Source organism: Hippopotamus amphibius, chromosome 10 (genome assembly GCF_030028045.1).
Source record: "Hippopotamus amphibius kiboko isolate mHipAmp2 chromosome 10, mHipAmp2.hap2, whole genome shotgun sequence".
Classification (NCBI taxonomy): Eukaryota; Metazoa; Chordata; class Mammalia; order Artiodactyla; family Hippopotamidae; genus Hippopotamus; species Hippopotamus amphibius.
In genome coordinates this window covers 52,278,288-52,302,857 of record NC_080195.1, presented here as the reverse complement: position 1 = coordinate 52,302,857, position 24,570 = coordinate 52,278,288, and the positions used below count along the sequence as shown (strand labels likewise).

Below are 24,570 nucleotides of genomic sequence, written 5' to 3'. Positions count from 1 at the left end.
TGAAAAGAACCAAAACACTGACATGAACTTTTAAGTGATTCAAATACTACCTCACCTGTGCAGCAACTTATTTTCTTAAATTGAAACAAACTCTCATCATAAATACTAGTCTATAGAAGAAACTAAGAAAAAATTCATTTTTTTTCCAACATAAAGTCTCTGTGGTACTGAACAAATGCAAATGAGTCCTTAACGGAAGAATTATTCAAAATAAATCTGCATTTGGATAACTCAGAAAGGACAGAGGCAATTTTCTCCTTTACGTGTCCTAGAATAAGAATTTTGCCATCTAACATCAAATTTCAACCTGGAGCTAACTGTTATGACTGAATCATAAGCCTCTTAAAATAACCATTCATGAATGGACATATATACCACATCAAGGCCTGTGGTTGATTCTCATAGCATCAGCTTTCAACAATTCCACTGTATTAAACAGCCAACCAGAGCAATGTAAAAATGCCCATGGGCAATGATAATTAATCTAAGTAGAATGCAGAACAAGTACTGTGCTTGTTTCGAACAAGCTACTCCTCCCAAGTTTTCATTGTGATAAATATGCAATACAGACACTGTTCTCTGGTCATACACAAAATACACAAGCATCCAATGTTAAAAACAGATAAACCATGAACACACTGCTGAAGAGCAAATAACACTGCAAATATATAAAATTATTTGGAATTTGTAAACCTAAATACAGGACTAAAAGTGAGACAATGCCATGGATTTGACTAGTTAATTATGTTAATTAATCAAGTTAATTAACTAAGAAAAGAACTTAAGTCTACTGAAGTGCTCATGTGGAGTACATAATTCATAAGAAACACAAACATCCTTTCCTTAACCACGACAGAGCCAGCATTCATTACATCTCAGCTGCACTAATTAAAAGGCTTATGGAGCTTTCCTGAGCTCTACTACACATGAGGAATATCATGAGTTGATATCAGCATTTCACTATGCAATGAAATTTCTCCCTCTAATCTCATTTACTGATAAAAAAGCAGTATATAAGTGTGATTTACCAAATGTCTACTTATTCAATTTAAACTTTCATTGTTCATAAAATGGTTACTATAGTCAGGTTGACCTTCCTAAGAATATAGGAATATTTTCTTTTCATCCACACCTCTTTATCTTAAGGGATAGTCCCCTAAACTACAGTAAATTTCTAAGCTAAGCAAATCTAAATCCTTCTTCAACAGTACCCACCCTCATTTCCCCCAGCCCTTCTACCACTGTTAAAGGAGGCTCCCTTTTCCCCTCCAGCACCCATGCTGGAGATCTTCCTTATAATACCTATAGCATGTGAAACACCTTTGAACACCAATAGCACACAATCAAGTATATGGTTATATATTATTCAATACTTGCTTCAACTGAGTCAGTTATATCACCTCTAAGTCTTTTAAAGAGGAGGACTATACATTTTAGTTCTTTTGCATTCTTTATGGTATCCAGCACAGCACTGATTACATAGGAGATGTGATTTGTTAAAGAACAAAGGATTAAGTCAAAACAGATTTTTGCCTTCTTTTTCAATCCACCCTCAACCCTCTCCTCTGCTCCCCAAGAGTGATCTTGAAACTTACGTCTTGGTATTCTTTCTTTTTTATATTATTCTTCTCACATATGGATTAGCCACCCTAGTAGCTGGATTTTAATGTGCAATAGTTTCCAAAGAAATAGGGGTAAAGCCAGTATAAACAGAAAAGTAAGGAGATCTTATTCACATAGGAAAATAGACGATGTACATAGAAAATTCAGTAGAGAACATAGTGTATTTATGAGACAAGTGATAATGTACTAGTTGAGGTCAGCAGGCAGATGGGGTTGAGGGCTGAGTAACAATACAGAAATTGATTACCTAAGCAACAGAACAAGACAGACAAGCGGCAAACTTAGGAACCAACAGAAATCCCCAATACAGTTTTACACTTTCTGGAATACATGTGAGCAAAACACAGGAAGTAAAGCAGGAAGACCAGAAAAGGTAGAGTGGGCTTGCAAAAAAAAAAGTTTTGATAGCAATTTTTGTTTTGTGCTAAGCCCCTCTGAAGACATTGTTGATAATGTGTGAAACTGTAGTTAAAACAGGTAAGTTTACCAAAACTTATATTCAAAGGCTCAGAGAAAAAAATAACATTATAAAGTCTTAAAAAAAAAATTACAGTAGGGCTTTTTGGTTTAGCTTTAAGCATACAGAATAATACATATAATAAGTAGTTTATCTAGTCTGAGTCCTTTGATGGCTGAAATGACCTCAATTATCTGCTTACTCTGTTAGCTAGTATTCATTCATTTCGCAGCACGTGGACTGTGTACTAAGAAATCAAGTATGTAAGGATTGATTTGTGTGGATAATGCTTTCTGGGATACTTAACCAATGATCCAAGGCCTTCACATATCCTAAAGACAGTTAACTATTAAGTAAACTATCATGTATGCCAAAAACTCGGCAATGAACATTGTGAGGTAATAGATATTCATTTTATTACTACTATTACAAAAAAGAAATTAGAAACTGCTATGATACATATGGTATGACTTGGTAGGTACTACAGGAGTTATGTGTGGGAATAATCATGTAGAGCTTGGATAATCAGAAAATGTTTCATGGGAGAAGTGAGATTTGAGGTTTTAACAAAAGGTCAAGACTTGGTAAGCAGAAAAAAAGAACAACATTCTAAGCGTTCACTAGCAAGAGGTAGAAACCATGTGGCTTCTCTGGGGAACAATTAGAAGAGTTTGATTAGACCAAAAAATTCAGCATGACTGCATGATTCCTTCAAAGTGAGCAGGACAACACTGTCATATGTAGTTAACATATTAAACAGCACTAGAACTCGAGGATGGAAGATGCCTTAGAGGACTGGGGCAGGGAGGGTGGGGGGGAATCAAGGGGGGGGCGTCAAGGAAGGGAGGGAATATGGGGATATGTGTATAAAAACAGTTGATTGAACCTGGTGTACCCCCCCAAAAAAATAAAATAATAATAAAAAAAAAAAAAAAAAAATAAACAGCACTAGGTCAACTGAAAGAGACCAAAGCCCTTGGGATTCTAATCTACTTCCTTCTACTAACCAGATATATCGTTTATGAATTTCATTCCTCTGAAAGAATATACAGACATCTGTGTTATCTAACCTCACAGGATTACTTGGGGATAAAGTGGAATACCTATTTTAACGTTAAACAAAAGGTTACTCAAAATAGAGAAGAAATTTATATACAGCGTAATCTTATTAGAAACCCTTAATCTACCCTAACTAAACACTAAGCTTTTAAAAATTCATTGCTTAACTATATCCATTTAAGGGTGAAGGAGCTGGAGCAGTTGGTAAAGACTGGGTAACCAACTAGATGCCTCAGGAAAGGCTAAGAGCAGAACAAATAACTAAATATCCTGTTTTTCTAAAAAGAAAGCAGAAATGATTAGGCACAGAATGACTGGATAAACTGTCATCCAAACTGGGACAGTGAAGAGTGTGAAGGAACATGCCATTAATAATTTCACTGGACAGGCATAAATTGGGACACGTGATCACTCTTGTCATTATATGTATAGTATGTCAAATTTTCCTAAAGGCAATGAGGAATCAGAAAAATTTTAATTAGAAGTGACAGTATTACATGTGCTTTTGACAGCAATGAGGATGTGAAAGATATGAAGGAGGGAAATCAGTTAGGAGGTAGGAGGTTGTTTTAACAGTTCTACGCTATGATGGGCTAAATTGAAGTCAGGGCAGTGGAGATAGAGAGGACAAATCACAGAACTACACTGGAGGTACAACCTTTATACTTACTCTGAACTAAAATGAAAAAATCCTTTACGTGCATACTTTGTTTTGAAAAGAATCTGGAGAAAAGACAACAGCTAATTGCTATCTTACCCAAAAAAACCCAAAAACAACTTGAGACACAAAGAATGGGAGCAGTGCTTAAACTAGATTCTTACTTCATTCCTAATAGACTGTCATTTAACCAAATCTCCATGTACCAAATGCAGAATTTCAGCTTCTTCTCTTCTTCCAACCAATCCCCCTCTCTATTTAAATCTCAATTTACTTTTATTTTCACTTCCTTTTGCTTCCCATCTGGCTTTTTTTCTTTTACGTGTACAGCATACACCAATGGGGAGTTATTTATCCTCCCTACCCTCACTCTCAATATTGGTCCCTGTTTCAAAACATTAAAACATATTTCCTTTCCAACTTAAGCCATAAAAGCTTATTCAATGAATTAGGTTGTTATGGCTATTAAGTAATAGTCAAGGGCATCTTACTGAATTTCTAAATTCTCAAGATTCCTGCTATATATCACACTCAGATTATTTTACTATCTTGTTATTCTGTTGCTATCTTTCTTACACATCTGAATACCTTCATCTCAATGTTTCCACGGTAGACATTTTCTCCTTTGGTCTTTTTGTCTGTCTACTTTTTTTGAGAACAAGGGCTCCCAGTTCTGGGGATACAGCTGTACTACACTGCAGCGTAGGAAATGAGGGTTTACATGCTCACAGCTTCAGAAAACGGGGCTAAAGTGGGTTTTAACAGAAGACCACAATAAAGGCAAATCAGCTTTTGTTTCCAGACTTCCATTTATCTGCCCTCCAAAGGCAATAAGCTTTCCTCTTTAGAGAATAACATTATGTATGTTTTTTAAAAATATAACTCCATTGGCTGCCTACCATAAGACAGCATTTTTCAAGCTAGCGTTCATCATCACAAGGGAGGGGAGGGGGACTGAGTTCCCTCTAGAAATTTAAAATTTTGTAGTTTTATTTTGATAATAATCTACTTTCAAAATTCAATATGAGTATATTCTGGATCATCTAGATGACAGAGTAGTGTCGTGGAATTTCTCTGTCTGAATTTGGTTTTATGTTTACAACCACAATAACAGCAACCTAATGGTGTGCACTAATGAGAAATTAACATAAGTGTACTATTACATAATAAATGCATTTGTAACAAGTGAGAACCAAATTATGTCACATATACCAATGAAGAGTTCACAAGAGTTTGAAGAGACAAAACAGATGGGAGAATTGAGTTATTATTCTACACACGGTACAGGAATGGAAGCCTAAATAAACAAACAAATAAAAGGGCTTTGTATAGATTATTCAAGTTTGAAAAGCATTAGAGTAAGACAGAAACATCAGAATTGCACAAAAGGCAAAAGAAGATGTAAAGCATGCAAATTCACCACAAATTTTCTATTGCCTGCATGGTAATTATAATGCATCATTCCTCACATTCCATCCTGGCTAATACTTGAAGAGATATAATCCAGGGAGGGGAAAAATGCAGACCAAGACACACACTAATACTGGTGGCAGTCTTGATTAAAAAAAAAAAATGAGGACAAGGACTTCTAAATAAGATCTATGACCTCAATTTCAGCATTATATTTGCTCAGAAGCTCTATACACGTGATGACCAGATTCAACCAAAAAGAATTTTACTTTTCTATCTTCATAAAAATTACATGCTTATTAAAGAAAATATGGAAATACATAAATGCAGAAGAAAGAAAATAAAATCACCTACATTCTTCTTACCCTAACTACCATTAGCATTTTGGAATATTTCCCTATATTAATTCAATACGCAAAATTCTCTTTGCTTTTTGTTTCTCTTTAACGTGGTTGAAATCATAGTCTACTACAAATCACTTGTTATAAACACTTTTAACTTGAATTAACTTTGCTGGATTCAAACTGCAACTCAGATTCTAAATCCAAATAGGCCACCTAGGATTCTCTGAGTTTAGAACCAGCGAGAGACCCTAAATATCTTTTGACCTAGATTCAAAATAAACTTTTAGGTACAAAGACCAAAGAACGATTTATCTCAGAACACTTAGTGTTTATTATAAACTTTAAGAGGGGAAAGTGCAACATCTTGGTCAGTGAAAGCTAAAACCTATAATTCTGGCACTAAAATATTACTGAGGGCACTGATTCTACCTAATAAATAATTAGTAATAAGAGGATTTTCTGAGGTGAAGAGAGGTGAAAAGAAGTGAAGTGATGATAGTTATAACTCGAAGGAAAGTAACTTGAATCATAATACAACTTAGAGAAAGGGACCTACTTTGAATCTGGAAATGTAAATTAGTTCACCTAGCCCTAAATTACTTCACCTCTTATTATAAAAGACCTATAACCAATTAAATGAACTTGTCAATGTCCAAAACAGTTATATGTACACTTTTAAATATACAAAGTCTCTGCTTGAAATATATATTAAAAAGTTGAAAATTTCCAACCCACAAAATATATTATGAAATATAAGTGAATTGGAAAGGGGGATACGTGCATGGCACATAACCAGAGGTTTAAAAGACCTGGCATTAAACACACACACACACACACACACACACACACACACACAGAAGCTTAATCCTGGCTTTGTCACAGCCACCTATGGAATCTTGGATAAGTCACCTTGTATGTTTAGCTAGAGTTCCAGAATCTATAAAATGATTCACTCTAGCTATAAACCCTACTGAGATTTTCTCCCCCTCTGCAATACAACCTTACAAATCAAACTGACATGAAAACAACTTATTAATAAAATCTCTCTAGAATCATTTCAATTAAATATCAAAGCAAAAAATAAAGTCTTCTCTTAAGTCAGTACTTATGGCTCTTAGAATTGGTTCTATCTAAACATCGAGGTTAGGATTTTCCAATGGCTAGTGACATCTGTTGACATATTAATTGCTTTCAATGTATACTACTAGTAAGAGCAAATCTTCATTTTATTTCTGTTCCCAAAACACCAGTAGGAAAGTAAACAAAAAAGAACACAAAATATTACCTATAATAAGGTCTATATATTAATAGTTTAAAAAAGAACAAAAATATATAAAATGTATATTTTCATATGCTATATGATACTGAACTAATAATAAATACCTCTAACTATGTAAAGAAATCACTTCTGCATTTTCAGTAGTCAAAATTTATATATAAGATCCTGCTCCTAATGAAATTCTTTATTTGAATGCTATGTACACATACTGTCCTCATCCTACAAATAAAAACCCAGGCTGGAAACTTTCTACAGGAAATCAATGGGGGTCAAACTATGTATGGTCAATGAAACACTGAACTACAACTACCCAATTATTTTTAAATGCAGAAGTGCTGTTGTACTTTGTACTCTGACAGCCACCTAGTCTCAAAATAGTTCATTTTAAGAACAATGAGAAATCCAACTTCTAGTTAACTATTGGTTAATGTGCTTTTTAAAAAACTCTTTTTGACTCACCTTAGTCCAAGGATGTGCCTTAATTTGAGGGAATTTGAATTCTGTGTAGTTTGGGTTCATTTCTCTAATTTGTTCCCTTGTTGGTGTCCCCAGGACCTAGATTAAAAAAAGCAAGTTATTGCCATATTTTTCTATATACTTACAAGTATAGTCTTTATGTTTTAATGTACTGGTTTCACTGGAAAAAGGAATTCCAAAGTTACAAAATATGTAACTCACTAAACAGAGCAGAGTTTATAATATAAAGACTTTAATTTCTGACTACAGAACCCAGGCTATACTATCCTATGCAGACGTTTATCATGATAGTAATGTTCAATCAGGCTTGTAAAAGAAAGATCACTCAAAAACATTCAAGCAAAAACCAGGCATCTCATTCTGTCTAGAAAAACAATCTACTGCAATGATGGCATCTGATATGAGAGTATCTTTTATCCATTTCATAAAGTAAGCCAAATGTTTTATTATCAATAAACTATGGATATTTAGGAGAATCTTAGTCAAACATGGTCATCAATAATTCCATTCAATCACTGAACATTGATTGTCCCAGTGTATTAGGAACTATGCTAGGATACATGAAGGATACAAAGAACAAGGGACTTCCTGCTATGGTAAACTGACATATTTGTGGGTGGAAAAAAGTGTAACTACAATACAAGATGAAAATATATTGAGTACTTCATTGCCTCCAGAGCTGTATTAGTCACCAGACAAAGGAACGTACATGGACCTGACTGCACAAAACAGATGGGAAGAAACATTAAATACTAAAATGAGTACTTTGAAGAAAGATGACATTTATTATCCACCTTTATTACTCTAGGGCCTGACATAAAACCTTGTTGAAATAAAATGTTAAGCCATTTACAATTCAAGGATAGCTACACAGAAGAAGTAGAATGTAATGATAAGTACTTGATTTGTGGTGAATAACCAGGGCAAAGTAAGAATTTCAGGTTTTTGTTGTTGTTTCTAATTCTCTAGACTTCATTAAAACTTTCAGCACTTAGTCAAAATTTTAAGTTTTATTTTTCAAAAGACACTCCTAAGAAAACAAAAGGTGAGCTAGACTGAGAGAAAACATTTGTAAAACATAGCCAAAGGATTTTTGCATCTTGAATATACTAAGGACTCTTATAATTCAAAAACAGGAAGGCAACACAATAAAAATGGGCAAAAGATATGCCCAAATACTTCACCAGAGATGGCAGATAAGCACATGAAAAGATGCTCAATATCACTGATCATTAGGGAAATGCTAATTAAAACTACAAGACACCACCTACTAAGAAGGCTAAAATTAAAAGGACTAATGATGTATACTAAGTCTTGGTGAGAACACAGAGCAAGTGAAACTCTCATCCATTGCTGGTGGAATTGTAAAAAAGTTATACTTCTCATTCCCACTCCTAGGTAGTTACCCAAGAGAACTGAAAGCTATGTCCATACAAAGACTTATACACTAATGTGCATAGCATCTTTTTTACAACTGCCAGTAAGTGGAAATAACTCAAATGTCCACAACAAGTAAATGAACAAATAGTGGTATGTTAATACAATGCAATACTACTCAGTAATAATAATAAAACAGATAAATAATTATACTGAGCAAAAGCAACCAGACAAAAAAGTACCTAGTGTATAATTTAATTCATATGGAATTCTAGAACATTTTCTGCCTAGTGACAGAAAGAAGATCCATGGTTGTGAGGAGCTGGAGGAAAGTATTACAAAGAGGTACTAGGAAATTCTTAGAGGTGATAAATATAATACAACTTCCTTTCCTTCTTGTAGTAGAATTCCAACTTTACAGAGAGAAGCAAGGTGTATTGAGAAGGGAAATCTCTGGTCTTTGTAGCTGCAGCTATCAGATATTTATAAGTCAGGAGCTATCCATACTTAAAATATGAAAAATAAAATAGTTTTTATTTTTAAAAAATAAACCAGGCACTTATATTCTAAATTAGACCCTGATGAAGGGTGTACATGTGTATATGTACTGGGAAAAAGGGAAAAGAGTGAAAAAGAAGGAAGAGCAAACTTATCAATAATCTTGCTTCCCAAATGAAACTCCACTGGATTTTTTTTTTTTTTTTTTTTTTTTGGGCACACGGACTTAGTTGCTCCGCGGCATGTGGGATCTTCCTGGAGCTGGGATCGAACCCGTGACCTCTGCATTGGCAGGCGGATTCTTAACCACTGCGCCACCTAGGAAGCCCTGGATTTTTTTTAAGTGCTAAAAAAAATAACAGCAGAGACATGAAAAAAATGAGTATTTAAAATGCATACCTTCGGACTTCCCTGGTGGCACAGTGGTTAAGAATCTGCCTGCAAATGCAGGAGACACGGGTTTGACCCCTAGTCAGGGAAGATTCCATACGCCACGGAGCAGCTAAGCCAGTGCACTACAACTATCGACCCTGTGCTCTAGGGCCTGCGAGCCACAATTACTGAGCCTGTGTGCCGCAACTACTGAAGCCTGCACGCCTAGAGCCGGTTCTCCGCAACAAGAGAAGCCGCCACAACAAGAAGCCTGCTCACTGCAATGTAGAGTAGCCCCTGCTCATTGCAACTAGAGAAAGGCCATGCGCAGGAACGAAGACCCAACACAGCCCCCCCGCCCAAAAAAGACAAAAACCAAAACCAAAACAGGCCAACACTAGACTATATTTTAGTTTACACAGTAAAACTAAATCAAAAGCATGGGAATATTCACTAGAAAAATCAAGTACAGATTATTGAGCTTACTAGAAAGGATGTAGGAGAAGGGACTGTGACTGGGATGGGCATAAGTATTTCCTCTAATTCTAATTCTAAATATGAGTGGTACTTACATGGATATTCACTTTATTATTAAGCTTTAAATCTGTACATTTTTATATATTTTTGCATTATGATACATTTCATAATAAACAAAATAACACTGAAGAAATGCCCACTCTCAAATCAGTGAGTATTCTTTGTGCAGTCTCCCTATATTTATTCAATACTCTGTTAACACAAGTCACAGTCCTAACTCCCGACAAGCTGGTAAGGATGCCAAAAAAAATGGGGGATGTATGCTGTCCATCAGTAAATGTATCTTTTTACTGTGTGAGCACAGATCACATGAACTTTTCAGCCACTTGGCTGACTCTCCTATATCTACACACTGTATAATGAAAAGGCAGGAATGTTTCAATTCTTGTATTTTTTTTATCATAGCCTAAGAATATTCCAGGTGGAAGTAAACCTGTGAAATACACAATAAAACAGCTGAGAAACATGACATGTACACAAGCTTTGCTTCACACAGAAATTTTCATAATTTACTTTACACAAAAGCAAGAAGGTGCACTGTCTGTGTGCATACACGCAGTCACTCCACAGTCTCCCTAAACTCGCCTCACAGCCACTTAGATCTACATTCACCTCAAATTTTACATGTGAAATATTTCAAACATAATATTTCACACCTTTTTAAAAATAGTGAAAGTGCCCTCCCCTTATACCAACTACCTCGATTTTCTATGATTAATATTTTACTACATTTGTTTCATCACATTTCTACCCCTCAATCTATATATATCGACCCACCTTATTTTTTGATGCATTTGAAAGTCAGCTGCAGACATTAGTACGTGTCAGCATACATGTAATTAACTAAGGTTCAATATTTCTGACCTTTTCATCTAAGCATTTTTTACATAGCTAGAATTCTCCTTTAATATATACCAGGTGCATGGGTGTGGAAAAAATCTTTATCACAATGAGAAATAATCTGCTTTGATGAATAATTATGATATGAAAAAGATTCTTAATTATACATCTGATTGGTGGTCAGAACTTAACTGTGTTCTTTACCTTCAAAATGTAGATATTTGTGACTTTCAAGAAACTTAATTACTAACTAGTAAATGGAATCATTGACATATTCACTATCAATTATTTAAAAGCAATTACCCAAATAAACTAGTATGTAACCACAAAGTAGCAACAGAGATCTTCTTATTCCTTTGTTACAGACACATGACCTGAATCACTAAGGCTATTAGATGGGGAAAGCGAAATTCCAATGTCACAGTCTGTTCTATGTTTAATTTCTCTTGCCAAATATTCAACTACTATAATAATTTTTCTCTTCTTTTTCTTCTCACTTTTAAATCTTAAAAGCACACTCTCTCCAGGCTGGCTAATAGAGATGAAAAGTAGATGGGAGATGCACTAGTCCAGGGATTAACAAACTTTTTTTAAAGGGCCAGAGACTAAATACCTTAGGCTTTGTGGGCCACAGAGCCTCTGTCACTAGTCAGCTCTACTACTGTAGCACAAAGCAGCCATAAATAAATAGGCAGCAGACTTTATTTGGTCCCTGGGCCCTAGTTGCTGACCTCTGATCTAGTCTGAACATTTTTAGAGATAAGAGAACCTGAGGTCCAGAAGGAGCAACTTTTCAAAGGTCAGAACTAATCAGAAGCACAGCTAGAACATAATTTAAACCTTGGGACTTTCCTGGTGGTCCAGTGGTTAAGACCCCACACTCCCAATGCAGGCTTAGATCCCACATGCCGCAACTAAAGAGCCCACACATCACAATGAAGATCCCCTGTGCTGCAACTAAGACCTGGCACAGGCAAAAACAAACAAACAAACAAACAAATATTTAAATAATTAATTAAAAAACCCTAAACATAAAAAAGACAAATGTTTTAAAAAAATAATTTAAATCTCATTAATGGCAAACCAATTTTAGGAGATGATATGAAAGAATCTGTTTATTGACTTGGAGGACAATTTCAGCTTTTAATGTTGGTAGTTGTGAAAAATGTTGATGCTATTAAGCATGAAGGAATGAGCTGGAAGAGAAAACAGTATTTAAAATATTCAAGAAGAACCTGGAGGAGTTCTCCTCCAAGTGGTGGACATTAAGTATATCATTTAGAAGTGAGTTTGAGCATGGAAAAACAGCTTTGGTAGTACCTGATGTACAGGTACTAGGTGGCTTTAAGAGTGACAGGCAAAGCCAGGTGAATGAGAGTGCTAAAGATAGGGACTCGAAAGACACAAATACATGGAAAAAGGGAAATTTAAAGCCCAAAAGGTGTTCACTAATGCTGGCCATGAAGACTTCCTTTCTGACCTTGGTGAGATCAGTCGTGAGAAGAGCAAGCAGACCATAACCATCTGAAATGAGTAAGTAAAGATAGCATATATAAGTTCTCCTTCTAAAAGGTACATTGGTGAGGGAAAGGGGAGAACAAAAAGAAGAAATATTTCCTGAGTAGCCAGTATTAAGAGCTCTGTGCTAGATATATTAATTTTCTTTTCTCTTTTAAACTTTACAGGTACTCTACCATCCCATTTCACACTTAAGAGAAACCTAAGGTTCACTGAGGTACACCAACTTCTCAGAGTTACAGTTTGTCAGTGGTAAATATGGGATTCAATACATGTGTAGCCGACTCCCTAAAATGGTCTACCTAATATTAAGGGCAGAAACAAGAAAACGTTTTTTAAAAATAATAATAATAATAAAATCACTTTCTTAAACTCCATTGGTTATACCATAAAATAAAACCTGAATTCTTTGGAGTCGTGGGCAATAATATATTAGATTTTATAAGATCACAAGGTTATAGTTAAAAGTTAAACAAAAAAGCTCGACTTTTCTTGACAACTTGAAAAACATGATTTAAATAAAATCTACCTATATCATGGCAATTCAACTTAATAAAAGGAATATCTTGAACTATTAATTTATGGATTATAGATCTTAGGCAACTGAAGAATAATATGAAAAAATACAGGCATCTAATTGGCTAAACAAGATCAAAAAGTGTAACAAATCTCAAACTTATTTTATAAATTTTTATAAAAATTTTAAAAATAATTTAGCAATTTTGATAAATCACTTGCAGGCTCCGTTAGCTGAAGATTTTCACTGTAAATCCCATGCTTACTCATGCTTAAGTATATCCGTAATAACAAACATAAAAGTTTAGTACCTTGTCTGTTAGTGATTGTTTCACACGTGTGGAATTTAGATTGGAATGTTAAATGGTGGGCAAATCCTATGGATGTGTACATTACAAGCAATTCTATTGCCTAGAATTTTTAATCTCAAGGCCTAAGTTACAGAAACCATTGTTATGGAATTGCTTTGAATATAAATATTGTGCCTATCTAACAAGGAGCCATAACTACTTCAAGGTGGTCTAGTGTAAACTAAAAGCCTTATATATGAGGGTGAGTCAAAAATTATCCACACTCTGGCTATAGATTTTACCTTAATTAACTTTTAGAAAAGACAAATACATCATTTTTCGAAATAATCTCCTTGCTTTTCAATACACTTAGTCCAGCTGTCAACAAGCTTCGTATTCCTTCATTAAAAATGGTTTAGGCTGAGTTGTGAGCTACAAATACACTGCTGTCTTCCCTTCTTTATCAGAAGTGAATCTTCAACCTTGTAGGGCTGCTTTCAGAGCAACAAACAGGTGAAAGTCCAATGGAGCAAGATCAGGACTATAGGGAGGATGCTTTAACACCGCAAAATGAAGTTTCTGCAGAGTGTCGACAGTGTGGGCAGAAGTGTGTGGACGTGTATTGTCACGCAAGATCACGATGCCCTTGGATAGCAGTCCTCTGCATTTAATCCGAAGTTTAGGTTTCAGCTCTTCAATAAGCATCTCTATCCATTCATACACACTTCTTCACAACAAAACACTTTATCCATACTGCGCACAGTCTTCGTTAAATAACAGCACCAGGTACACCCTCAGACCACAAATTATCAATCACTGCACGCTGCTCTTCTTTTGTACAAATCACAAGTGGGGCAACCATTTTTTGCTCACACCGCAGTTACAAATGAACTGATGTAACATGTTCACACCTGCACAGCAGTGACTGGGAGACAGTAGCCTTGAACGGAAAGCACTGATAACACAGTGCAGCCAACAGAAGTTGTAACATAACTGGAGTGTGGATAATTTTTGACTCACCTGCATAACAGTACAATTCTGTATAACCTGGCATCAGTAGTTCAACAAATTTGGACTGTCATGCAAAGGCTTGCATTATTAAAAGAAAAAAAGACATTATATGGACTTCTCTTCCTTGTCATTACTAAGTAACTGGTAACTAGAATTGCTCTCTACAGTAAACAATTAGAAAACTGATTGACAAAATACTCTTTAAAGAAGGTAGGGGACTTCCCTGGTGGCGCAGTGGTTAAGAATCTGCCTGTCAATGCAGGGGACACGGGTTCAGTCCCTGCCAGGAAGATCCCACATGCCATGGAGCAATTAAGCCTATGTGCCACAACTACTGAGCCTGTGCTCTAGAGCCCGTGAGCCACAACTACTGAGCACACGTGCCACATCTACTGAAACCTGCACGCCTAGAGCCCGTGTTCTGCAACAAGAAAAGCCACTACAATGAGAAGCCTGACCACTGCAATAAAAAGTAGCCCCTGCTCGCCACAACTACAGAAAGCCCCCATGCAGCAACGAAGAGACCCAACACAGCCAATAAATACGTAAATAAGTAAATAAACAAATAAATAAAAATGAATAAAGCCTTAAAAAAAAAGGTAAATAAATATAATCCCAAAACAGGGCGGGGGGGAGGGGAGGATAGGTCAACAGATACAGATCCAAAAATGACACAGATGACAGAATTGACAAATAAGGACTATAAAACAGCTATTATAATGAGACAAGTGGAGGATTAAAAAAAATACAGTAATTGTACAATTAAAAAGTACGATATGTGAAATGAAAACTTCCCTGGAGGTCTAACAGCAGATTAGACACCACAGAAGACAATCAGGGAACTTTAAAGAACAAAAAAAAACCCCACAAAAACTAACAAAGCTGAAGCATGGGGGTAAAAAAGGCTCGAAAAACATATGTACATGTGTTTGGAGTCTGAAAAGGGGATTGGGGGAACAGATGTAGAAAACCTACTTGAAGAAATAGTGGCCAATATTTTTCCAAATCTGATGAAAATCTCAATGAAACTCAAGCAGTATAAAAACAGAAAATAACGTAAGTCACAATCAACTAATAAAAGCCACTGATAAAGGAAAAAATTTTCCCCAAAGGGACACATTTTATACAGTCAAAAAGAATGACAGCTGACTTATCAGAAACAATGCAAGCCAGAAGAAAATAGAGACCTTTCTAAAAAAAGAAAAAAGAAACTGGAAACCAAGAAATTCCATAATCAGTGAAAATATCTTTTGAAAGACATTATTAGGCAAACAAAAGCTAAGAGAGTTTGTCATCAGATTTTCACTAAAAGAAAGTACTTTAGGATGAAAGAAAAGGATTCCAAATGGACATTCCTATCTATACAAAGGAATAAAGACCACCAAAAATGGTAAATATGGGCTATATGACATTTCCCCTTTGCTTTTAAATTGCTTTAGAGGAAAACAGTATTTAAAACAAAACAATAAAGTATCATAGAAGTAAAATGTATGACAATGACAGCACACAGGACAGGAGGGAGAAATATCCTGTTGTAAGGTTCTTACTTTATATGCGAAGTGGTAAATTATTATTTGTAGACTGTGATAGAGTAGGATGCCTATTTTCAATCTTAGAACAAACTCTTAAAAAAAAAGCAACATGGCAATATAGCTTAAAAAGCCAACAGGAAAAATAAAAAACACTCATTATAAGCCACAAGGTAGCAGTAAAATAGAGCGAGTGAGAAAGAAAAGCACAATAAAAAGAAAACAAATAAACCCAACCATATTAGTTGTTAAATTAAATGTAAATGGTCTAAACACTCCAATTAAAGGCAGAAATTATCAGATAATTTAAAAAAGAAGACCTAAGTGTATACTGTCTGTAAGAAATGAACTTTAAATATAAAGACATACTTTAAAACAAAAAGGATGCAAAAAGATCTACCATGCAAACATTAATCACAAGAAAGATGGAGTGCTTACATTAATATCAGAAAACTGTAGACTTAGGGACAAGGAAATTAAACAAAAGCAAAGATGGACATTTCCTAATGATAAAAGCAATTTTAAAACTAAACTGAAATTTATTATGAATGCTATATGTTGGTGAGACTGTAAAGCACTGGAACTCTCATACAGTGCTGGTGGGAGTGAAAAATAGTGAAACTGCTTTGGAAAACAGTTTGATGATTTCTTACAAAGTTTACAAACATTTATCATGTGATCCACAACTTCAGAACTAGTTCTTTATTGATGAGAAATGTAAACACATGTCTGCAGAAATATTTGCAAACAAGCACAGAAGTTTTACTCGTAATAGCCAAAACGAAAAAAACAAGTCAAACACCCATCCACAGGTGAATGCATAAACAAACTATGGTATATTCATAGAATACAACTAAGCATAAAATAGAATAGATAATATAAATAAAAAGATGGATGAGTCTCAAAAACATGATATTAAGCTAAAAAAGCCAGACATAAAAATATATATACACTATATGATTCCATTCATATGAAATTCTGGAATAGGAAAACCTAATCTGTAGTGACAGAAAGCAGACTAATGGTAACCTGAAACAGAAGATGGGAGACAGCAAAGGTATACAAGCAGGGTGATCAACTGTCCCAGCTTATCTGGGACTATCTTGGCAAATCCTTCAGTCCTGGGCAAAATGGGACATTTGGTCACCCCAGGAATTTTTTGGGGTGATGGAAATGTTCTAAACCTTGACCAGGATAGTGGTTACATATGTTTGTCAAACTCATTAAACTGTACACTGAAAATTGCTACATTTTATTGTATGTAAATTACATCTCTATGAAATTAATTCAAAAAATAAAAAACAGACCATTATGTAATATGCGATGTTGTTACTACACTAAATGCAACCATGTTTATCCTTCTTCTGTTGCTATTTTAAGGCTAGCATTAAAAGTATGAGTCTGTTAAACCCTAAAATCAGAATTACTTTATATACAGTACATGTAGTCTTTAAGAAAGCAAAAGTATGAGTTAAGATGCAAAGGAACATAAGAATGCAAAGGTAAGACATAATTGAGAGGCATTTAAGTTTGTTTTCAGCCTCCTAAGTCACTCACTCAACAAAACATTTACTGAGTTCCTATGCTCAAGGAGCTCTAGGGCAGAGAGACTTGTACATTATAAATCAACTTCAAACAGCCAAGATCAGTACAACAAAATAAGCATAGATGATGTGTGAGGTCTAAGTGCTACAATGCACTGGAGTAAGGACAAGATTCAGGAAAGGATCCTGGAAGGACAGACAAGAGCTAATTTTACTTAAGGAATCTAGGAAGCAAATGAGTCAGATGCACATTCTATGCACTCTAGGTAGGAAGTGAAAAACAACATGATTTGGATAACTGTAACAGTTGAGTGCTAACAGAGAATTAGGATTAGATAATGGCTGGAACATTAAAGGCTAAAAGGTAAACTAGGAGCAGATTATGAAGAGCAAAGATTCTGAACGCATCACCACCTGCAATCAATACCATGAACATAAAAAAACAAATAAATCAACTATCCCATTTCTACTTCTGAGTATATCTTTAAGTTTTATATTAAGTTTCTATTAGGTTCAGAGTATATTTCTACCTGATTTATTTCAGCTGATTTATATTTGGAAACTGAAATCATACACAAACTTTTTCACCTTATGGATTTAAAAAAAAAGTATGTTTGACATGGACCTTATCACTTCAGACACAAAACAAGTCTTAGGGTTCCCCCAAATTCTAAGAGATGGAAAAGTAATTCTTTTTCCAAAATTTTTAAACTAAGGGTACACTTAAAAAATCACTATTTTTGGATTTCCTAAAAACTAAGTCCCCCCACAACTTAAAGGAAATGAAGCTACACGTAATGTTTCATGCATTTTTTATAAGTATGATAGCTCTCACAGAATGCGGGAGGGGAATGTTCAAAATTATCACACCACTGGGAAGAGTATGTACTCGGAGTTATCTGTTATTAGAATAAGATCTTCCCATTTATTGCAAAAAAAAAGCAATTTTAAAGTCCACTATCCTAGAACATCATAAGTGGTGGAAAGACTCAACCAGATATTAGTCTGTCACAATCCTTTGGGGACGCTGTTCATCCCTTATGATTAAATCGATCGTTTCACTTGTAGTCGGTCTCATCATGTTTGTTGTAACACTTTTTTCATTCATTTAGTTGCAAATTTAGCTAGACACCAATAAATATTAAGCAAGGAATTATGATGTTTATGTCTTCAAAGAAATAAAAAGCCAAAGATCATCTGATAAAAGCTCTGAAATACATTTCTTTCATAGCTTTGCATTTTAAGAGCTCAACACTAGAGGTCGCCAAACTTCAGCAATAGAGCTATATGTGCAGCCTTTAAAGCAAATGTGAAGTAAAAGAAATCCTATTAGAAATGTTACTCCTCTGTTTAAAATCCTGCAGTGGCTTCCAACTGCTTATAGGCTAATGTGTTTTGGCCACTGCCCATAACTCCAGCCTTCTCTCTCCTGGTGAACTCATATTCTACCCCGACCATTCAGAACTTTAGGCTCAAACTATAAAGCAACACACAACAGACCCGACTTCACTAAGCATCCTTGTCCAAATTAGCACGTATGTCCTCCACTCCCTTCCTTTCACTAAAGGGTGAATATCTTTCCATGTTTCAAGATTCAGCTCAAGAGTTACCTCTTCTATGAAGCCTTTCTAGATAGGATTACCTTCAAATAGGAAGCTTCTGCCTTTGTACTCTGCTCAGACCTCTGGGATCATACCTGCCTTACTTTATTGCTCTCATTTGTTTCCTTCCTCCCCTCAATAAGTCTCTGAACTCCTTGAGGGCAAAGACCCTCTATGTTCTAGCCCAGAAGGTTCACTAAATCAGCATGTTGTTACTGTAAGTACCCTGAAAGACTAGAAGAATACATGGCCAGGCCTACACATAATGAATTCAATCAAAGCTTTTTAAATAAGCAGATAATATAGAAGCAAGAGAGATTATATATGGCATGAGTGAATAATTAAACATTTTTATTACCTTTCTGCATAAAAGAAATGTTTATTCAAATAAACTGTCATAACTGTCAGGTTGACTGCGTATATCATAAATGTGACAAATTTCTCTAATTAGAAAATAAGAAAACATGTCACTGAGCTATTCTATTTCAAAATATCAGCATTCTACTGACATCGGAATCATTACTACACATTTTCACTTCCAGAGGATTGATATAAAATGTCATTCCCTCTGGTATATCCCTACAATTTACAGGTGTTCTTTTTTTAAATCTACTCGATGTAGGTAGCTAAAACACTGAACTCTCAACACATGCAGATTTTATCCAGTTTCTATTTACCTCTTTCCTATAATATGAGTGAAATTTTGGTATAAGAAATTTTTAAAAATTTTTGTGGCGTGTGCAATGTTTCCTTCTCAGGGTTTTCCTCTGATTTCCAAAAGGCAAGGAACTACCCTCCCCAACCCCCAAGCTATAGCAGCAGTAGTACAAATCTTAAAATCCCACCAGGAACAACAGTGAAGAAAAGAGCATCAAGTTGCCATGTTATCTGAACACAACTAAACAATTTGGCTAAAGTATTTATTCAGCCTAGAGGGGATAAACTAGTACAGGAAGGTTCCTCTGTGTGTCCATGCTCTACTACATTTACTCCTGTGCTATCTGTCACTTAAGTTGATCTGAGTGCTTTACAAAACTATGGTCAGAGTTTATTGCCTTTCATATAATATGGTGGAAACAGCAACACAACGTTATCAAAAGTTCTGTAGGTAGATGTCTTCAATCTTATCTTTAAAAACATATATTATGAAATTCACCCCTTTAAAGTACAGAACTCATTTTTATTAAATTGTATCCAGAGGTGTACAACTATCAATTGCTATCTAATTCTGGAACATGTTCATCACCCCAAAATGAAACCCTGTACCAAGCAGTCACTCCCATTTCCACTCTCCCCAATACCTGACAACCACTAATCTACTTTTTGTCTCTGCAGATCTGCTTATTCTGGACATTTCATATGAATATAATCACATTAACATGTGGTCTTTTGTGTCTCATATTTTATCCATTCATCAGCTGACTGACATTTGAAACATTCCTACTTTTTGGCTATAAATAATGCTGCCATAAACATTTATGTCCAAATTTTTGTGTGGATAAATGTTTTCAATTCATTCCTATGAATGGAATTGCTGGGTCATACGGTACCTCTATGTTCAATATTTTAAGGAAGTGCCAAATCATTTTTTGATACCATCTTACAATCCCTCCAGCCATGCATGAAGGTTTCAATTCCTCCACATCCTTACCAATACTAGTTGTTGTCTGTCTGTATTTTAGCCATCCTAATGAATGCGATATGGTATTCATTATGCTATTGACTTGCATGTCCCTAATGACTAACAATGCTGAGCATCTTTTCTGTGTGCGTGCACTTACTGGTCACTTGTATGTCTTCTTTCGAGAAATGTTATTCAGATCCTTTGCCCATTTTCCTATTGGGCTGCCTTTTTATCTTTGAGTTGTAGGAGTTCTTTATTCTGGGTACAAGTCCTTTATTATACATATGATTTGCAAAAATCTTTCCCCATACTGTGTGCTGTCTTTTAATTTTTCGGATGGTGTCCAGAAAAGACACAAATTTTTAAATTTTGATGAAGTTCAATGTATCTGTTTTTTCTACTCTCACTTGTGCTTCCTGTGCCATATCTAAAAAATCATTGCCTAACTGAAGGACACAAAGATTTACACTCATGCTTCTTTCTAAGAGTTTTATAGTCTTGGCTCTTATGCTTAGGTCTACCCATTTTGAGTTAATTTTTGTATACAGTGTGAGAGGCAGGGGTCCAACTTCATTCTTTTGCATATGGATATCCAGTTGCCCAAATATCATTTGTTAAAAAGACTATTGTTTCCCCGTTGAATTGCCCTGGAACCCTTGTCAAAGGCCAACTGACCATAAATGTAAAGGTGTAAAGGTTTATTTCTAGACTCTCAATTCTACTCCATTGATCTACATGCCTACACTCATGTCAATATTATACTACCCCCCCCCTTCTTGAGGTTTAATGACAAATAGAATTGTAAAACATACAAAATGTACACAGTGGTGACTTTATATGCACATATCTTGTGAAAGGATTCCCACCATCTACTCAACATATTCATCACCTCACACTTCTTTCTTCCCTTCTTTCCTGTTTTCCTCCCTTCCGTCTTTTGGTGAGAACATTTCATACTGTTATCAACTACAGCCACCATGTTCTACAATAGATTTCAGACCTTATTCATCTTATAAAGTTTGTCCTCTTTACCAACCTCTCCTCATTTCCTCCACCTCCCTAAACCCTTGGCAACCACTTTTCTACTCTCTAATTCTATGACTTGACTTTTTCCTTTTCTTTTTAGATTCTACATACAAGTGATACCATGCAGTAGTTGTCTTTCTCTGTCTGGCTTATTCCATTTAGCACAATGCCCTGAAGTCCATCCAAATGGCAGGATTTCCTTCTTTTTTGTGGCTGAATAATATTCCATTGTATACGCACTATCATGATTACTGCAGCTGTATAATAAATTTCAAAAATGGGAAGTATGACTATTCTTATTTTTAAAGATTTGTTTTGACTCATTTTTTCTTCCTGAATGAAATTTTACATTTGTCAACAAGTACCTTCCTCCCCTTCAAAAAAAGTGATTACTGTTTTGATTATGCAAATTATTCAACATAAAGTAAAAAAGTCGTTCTTGGTTAATACATATTCACAGGAATCAAAGACCTTTTTTGCCTAGGTGAATCTCAGTCACAGTGGTATGCTCAAGGTAGAAGTACAAAACAGAAAGGAGGATGGGGGGTGGGATTAGAATCTCTTAGGTTAAAACAAACAACAATTAAAAACATCTCACTATATTTGCCAAACTTTTAAAAATCACACCCCTCTTTGAGACATTTTATACACACATCACCCGGCTCTTGTTTCCCTTGAGAATCACTAACACTATAGTTCTTGCAGCACCACAAGCCAAGATTTTCTTTATGTTTTCCTTCTATTATATGTATCAATAAACAATAAAACTTGTTTTATAAATATGAAATATCAATCAGTATGCTTTTAACAAAATAAATGCCCCTCTACAAGATTCCAATCTTTCTTTATATCGGACCCTGAAATTAAGCAAATATACAAAAGAACTCAAAATGCAACTGTGCAGAAGAATCGGCAGTTGATAAGTAAAGTGTATTATGTCACAGAGTAATTCTGTGGATGGTTTTCTGACTCAGGTTCTAAAATAAAACTATCAGTACAATAGTTTTGAGGTGACAATGTCATGAAACGTAGGTTTGTGTGAAAAAAGTTTCTTTGCATAAATAAAACATATTCTGGCATCTTAGTAAATCATTTTATACTGCTTGTTTTCGGGAATTAAAGATTTCAAATGGATGTCATTCTCTCAAGTCAAAAGCTAAACTAGACCACATTGCCAGGAAACCATTTTTTCATGCCTGGGCACACTTATATAAGCGAATAAAGATTTAACCAAGTATGAGTAAGTTCTACGTACAACATATTAACGTAAAGATGCAATTGAGTTTTACGTTAAAACGACTATTCTAATACTCACTTACTCATTAACCTATTTTTAAAATGTTGACATTATGTATGTAATATTTATACTGCAGGCAGTTACTACAAATTGTAACCACAGGTCCTTGCACTAGTACAGGGATATTTAACCTAGGGATTTTGGATGAGCTTCAGAAGGTCCAAGTCCATCTGATACCATATGCAAAATTCTGGCATGACTGCATTTTTCTGGGGGAGAGTCCATTGCCATGAACAGATTTTTCAAAGAGGTCCATGATCCAAAAGCTACTAAAAGGTGCTGCTCTAGTCAGTAATAAACACAGAAAAATTTAAACAATAATACAAGAATGAAAAAAGCAACAAATTTTTTTTTTTAATATATTACATACTATATTGATACATTACAAGTAAAAATCTGTACCACAATGTGTAATGGGGTATGCTTACTTGTTCTGGAGAGTGGAAAAAGGAGTTTAATATGTTATCCCTGCAGTCTGTTAACAACACAAGAGCTCTACAATATGACAGCACAAGAAATAACACCGGGTGTAACATATTAGTAAGCTCCAAATGCATGTTACCAAAGATACATCATAGAGCTATCAGAAAACTTAGGAGGGGGCTTCCCTGGTGGCGCAGATGGTTAAGAATCTGCCTGTCAATGCAGGGGACATGGGTTTGAACCCTGGTCTGGGAAGATCCCACATGCCGTGGAGCAACTAAGCCTGCGAGCCACAACTACTGAAGCCCACTCGCTTAGAGCCGGTGCTCCACAACAAGAGAAGCCACCTCAATGAGACGGCTGCGCACCGCAAGGAAGAGTAGCCCCCGCTCGCCACAACTAGAGAAAGCCCGTGCACAGCAACAAAGACTGAATGCAGCCAATATAAATAAAATAAAATAAAAAATAAAAATTAAAAACAAAAACAAAATCTTATAAAAAGTTTTTTAAAAACTTAGGGAAAAAAAGTATTTTATACTTATTAAATTCTGATTTAATTAATATCTTAGACCTCTGTCTGAGAGATTGTTTGATGGTGAAAATGTTAAGCCAGGAGAAAGTGCACACACAGGTGCTAAACAACTCATAATATGGAGATAACTGAAAGCTAAAGTGTTTGCTAAACACAGATGATAACAATAACACTGAGCGGTACTTGAAAGCAAAGGAATCCACTATTACAACCCTGATTGCTTTACATGAAGCACAATTACTTCAAAGACACTGCAAACTGATTTGGTATATTCATCGCAATAAGATTTAGGGATTGTTTCTTTATTTTGTGGTCACACTTTAAAAACACTAAATTAGTGGGTTCTAGATAAAAAGTTGACATTAAGTATCATACTGTTTTCCTCAGAGCAACAGAATTCCATGAACAGAGGACACCAATTTAGCTAAAGATGAATCAGACAGGATTTTCCTACCACCCAACCCCTCCCAAAAACAGCAGTGGCAGCACTCACCTTCGTCATTACCATCTTCCTAGGGCTAAAGTAAGGGTTAAATGTGGTGACGTATGGAAAATGCTCAGCCCAGTGCCTGGTGCAGAGGAAGTTCTTATTGAATGGCAGCTTTTATGATTGGCAGTATTTTACCAATATTTGAAAATGTAGGCTTCTGAGGGGCCAGATAATCACTGATCTACTTGTCTAAATTACACTGCAAAGAGCCATCAGTCAAACTGGAAGACTAGGAAAA

The 24,570-nt window shown here is 35.3% G+C and overlaps 1 protein-coding gene across 2 annotated transcripts in view; it reads right to left on the bottom strand.

Moving 5' to 3' along the window:
- Positions 1 to 24,570, bottom strand: part of GSK3B (glycogen synthase kinase 3 beta) — a 194,071-nt gene that overhangs the window by 30,368 nt on the left and 139,133 nt on the right. For both annotated transcript variants that reach the window (XM_057696192.1, XM_057696193.1), the window contains exon 8: positions 7,290 to 7,385. In XM_057696192.1, coding sequence (XP_057552175.1) covers positions 7,290 to 7,385 — 96 coding nt within the window. The remainder of the gene's footprint in view (positions 1 to 7,289; positions 7,386 to 24,570) is intronic.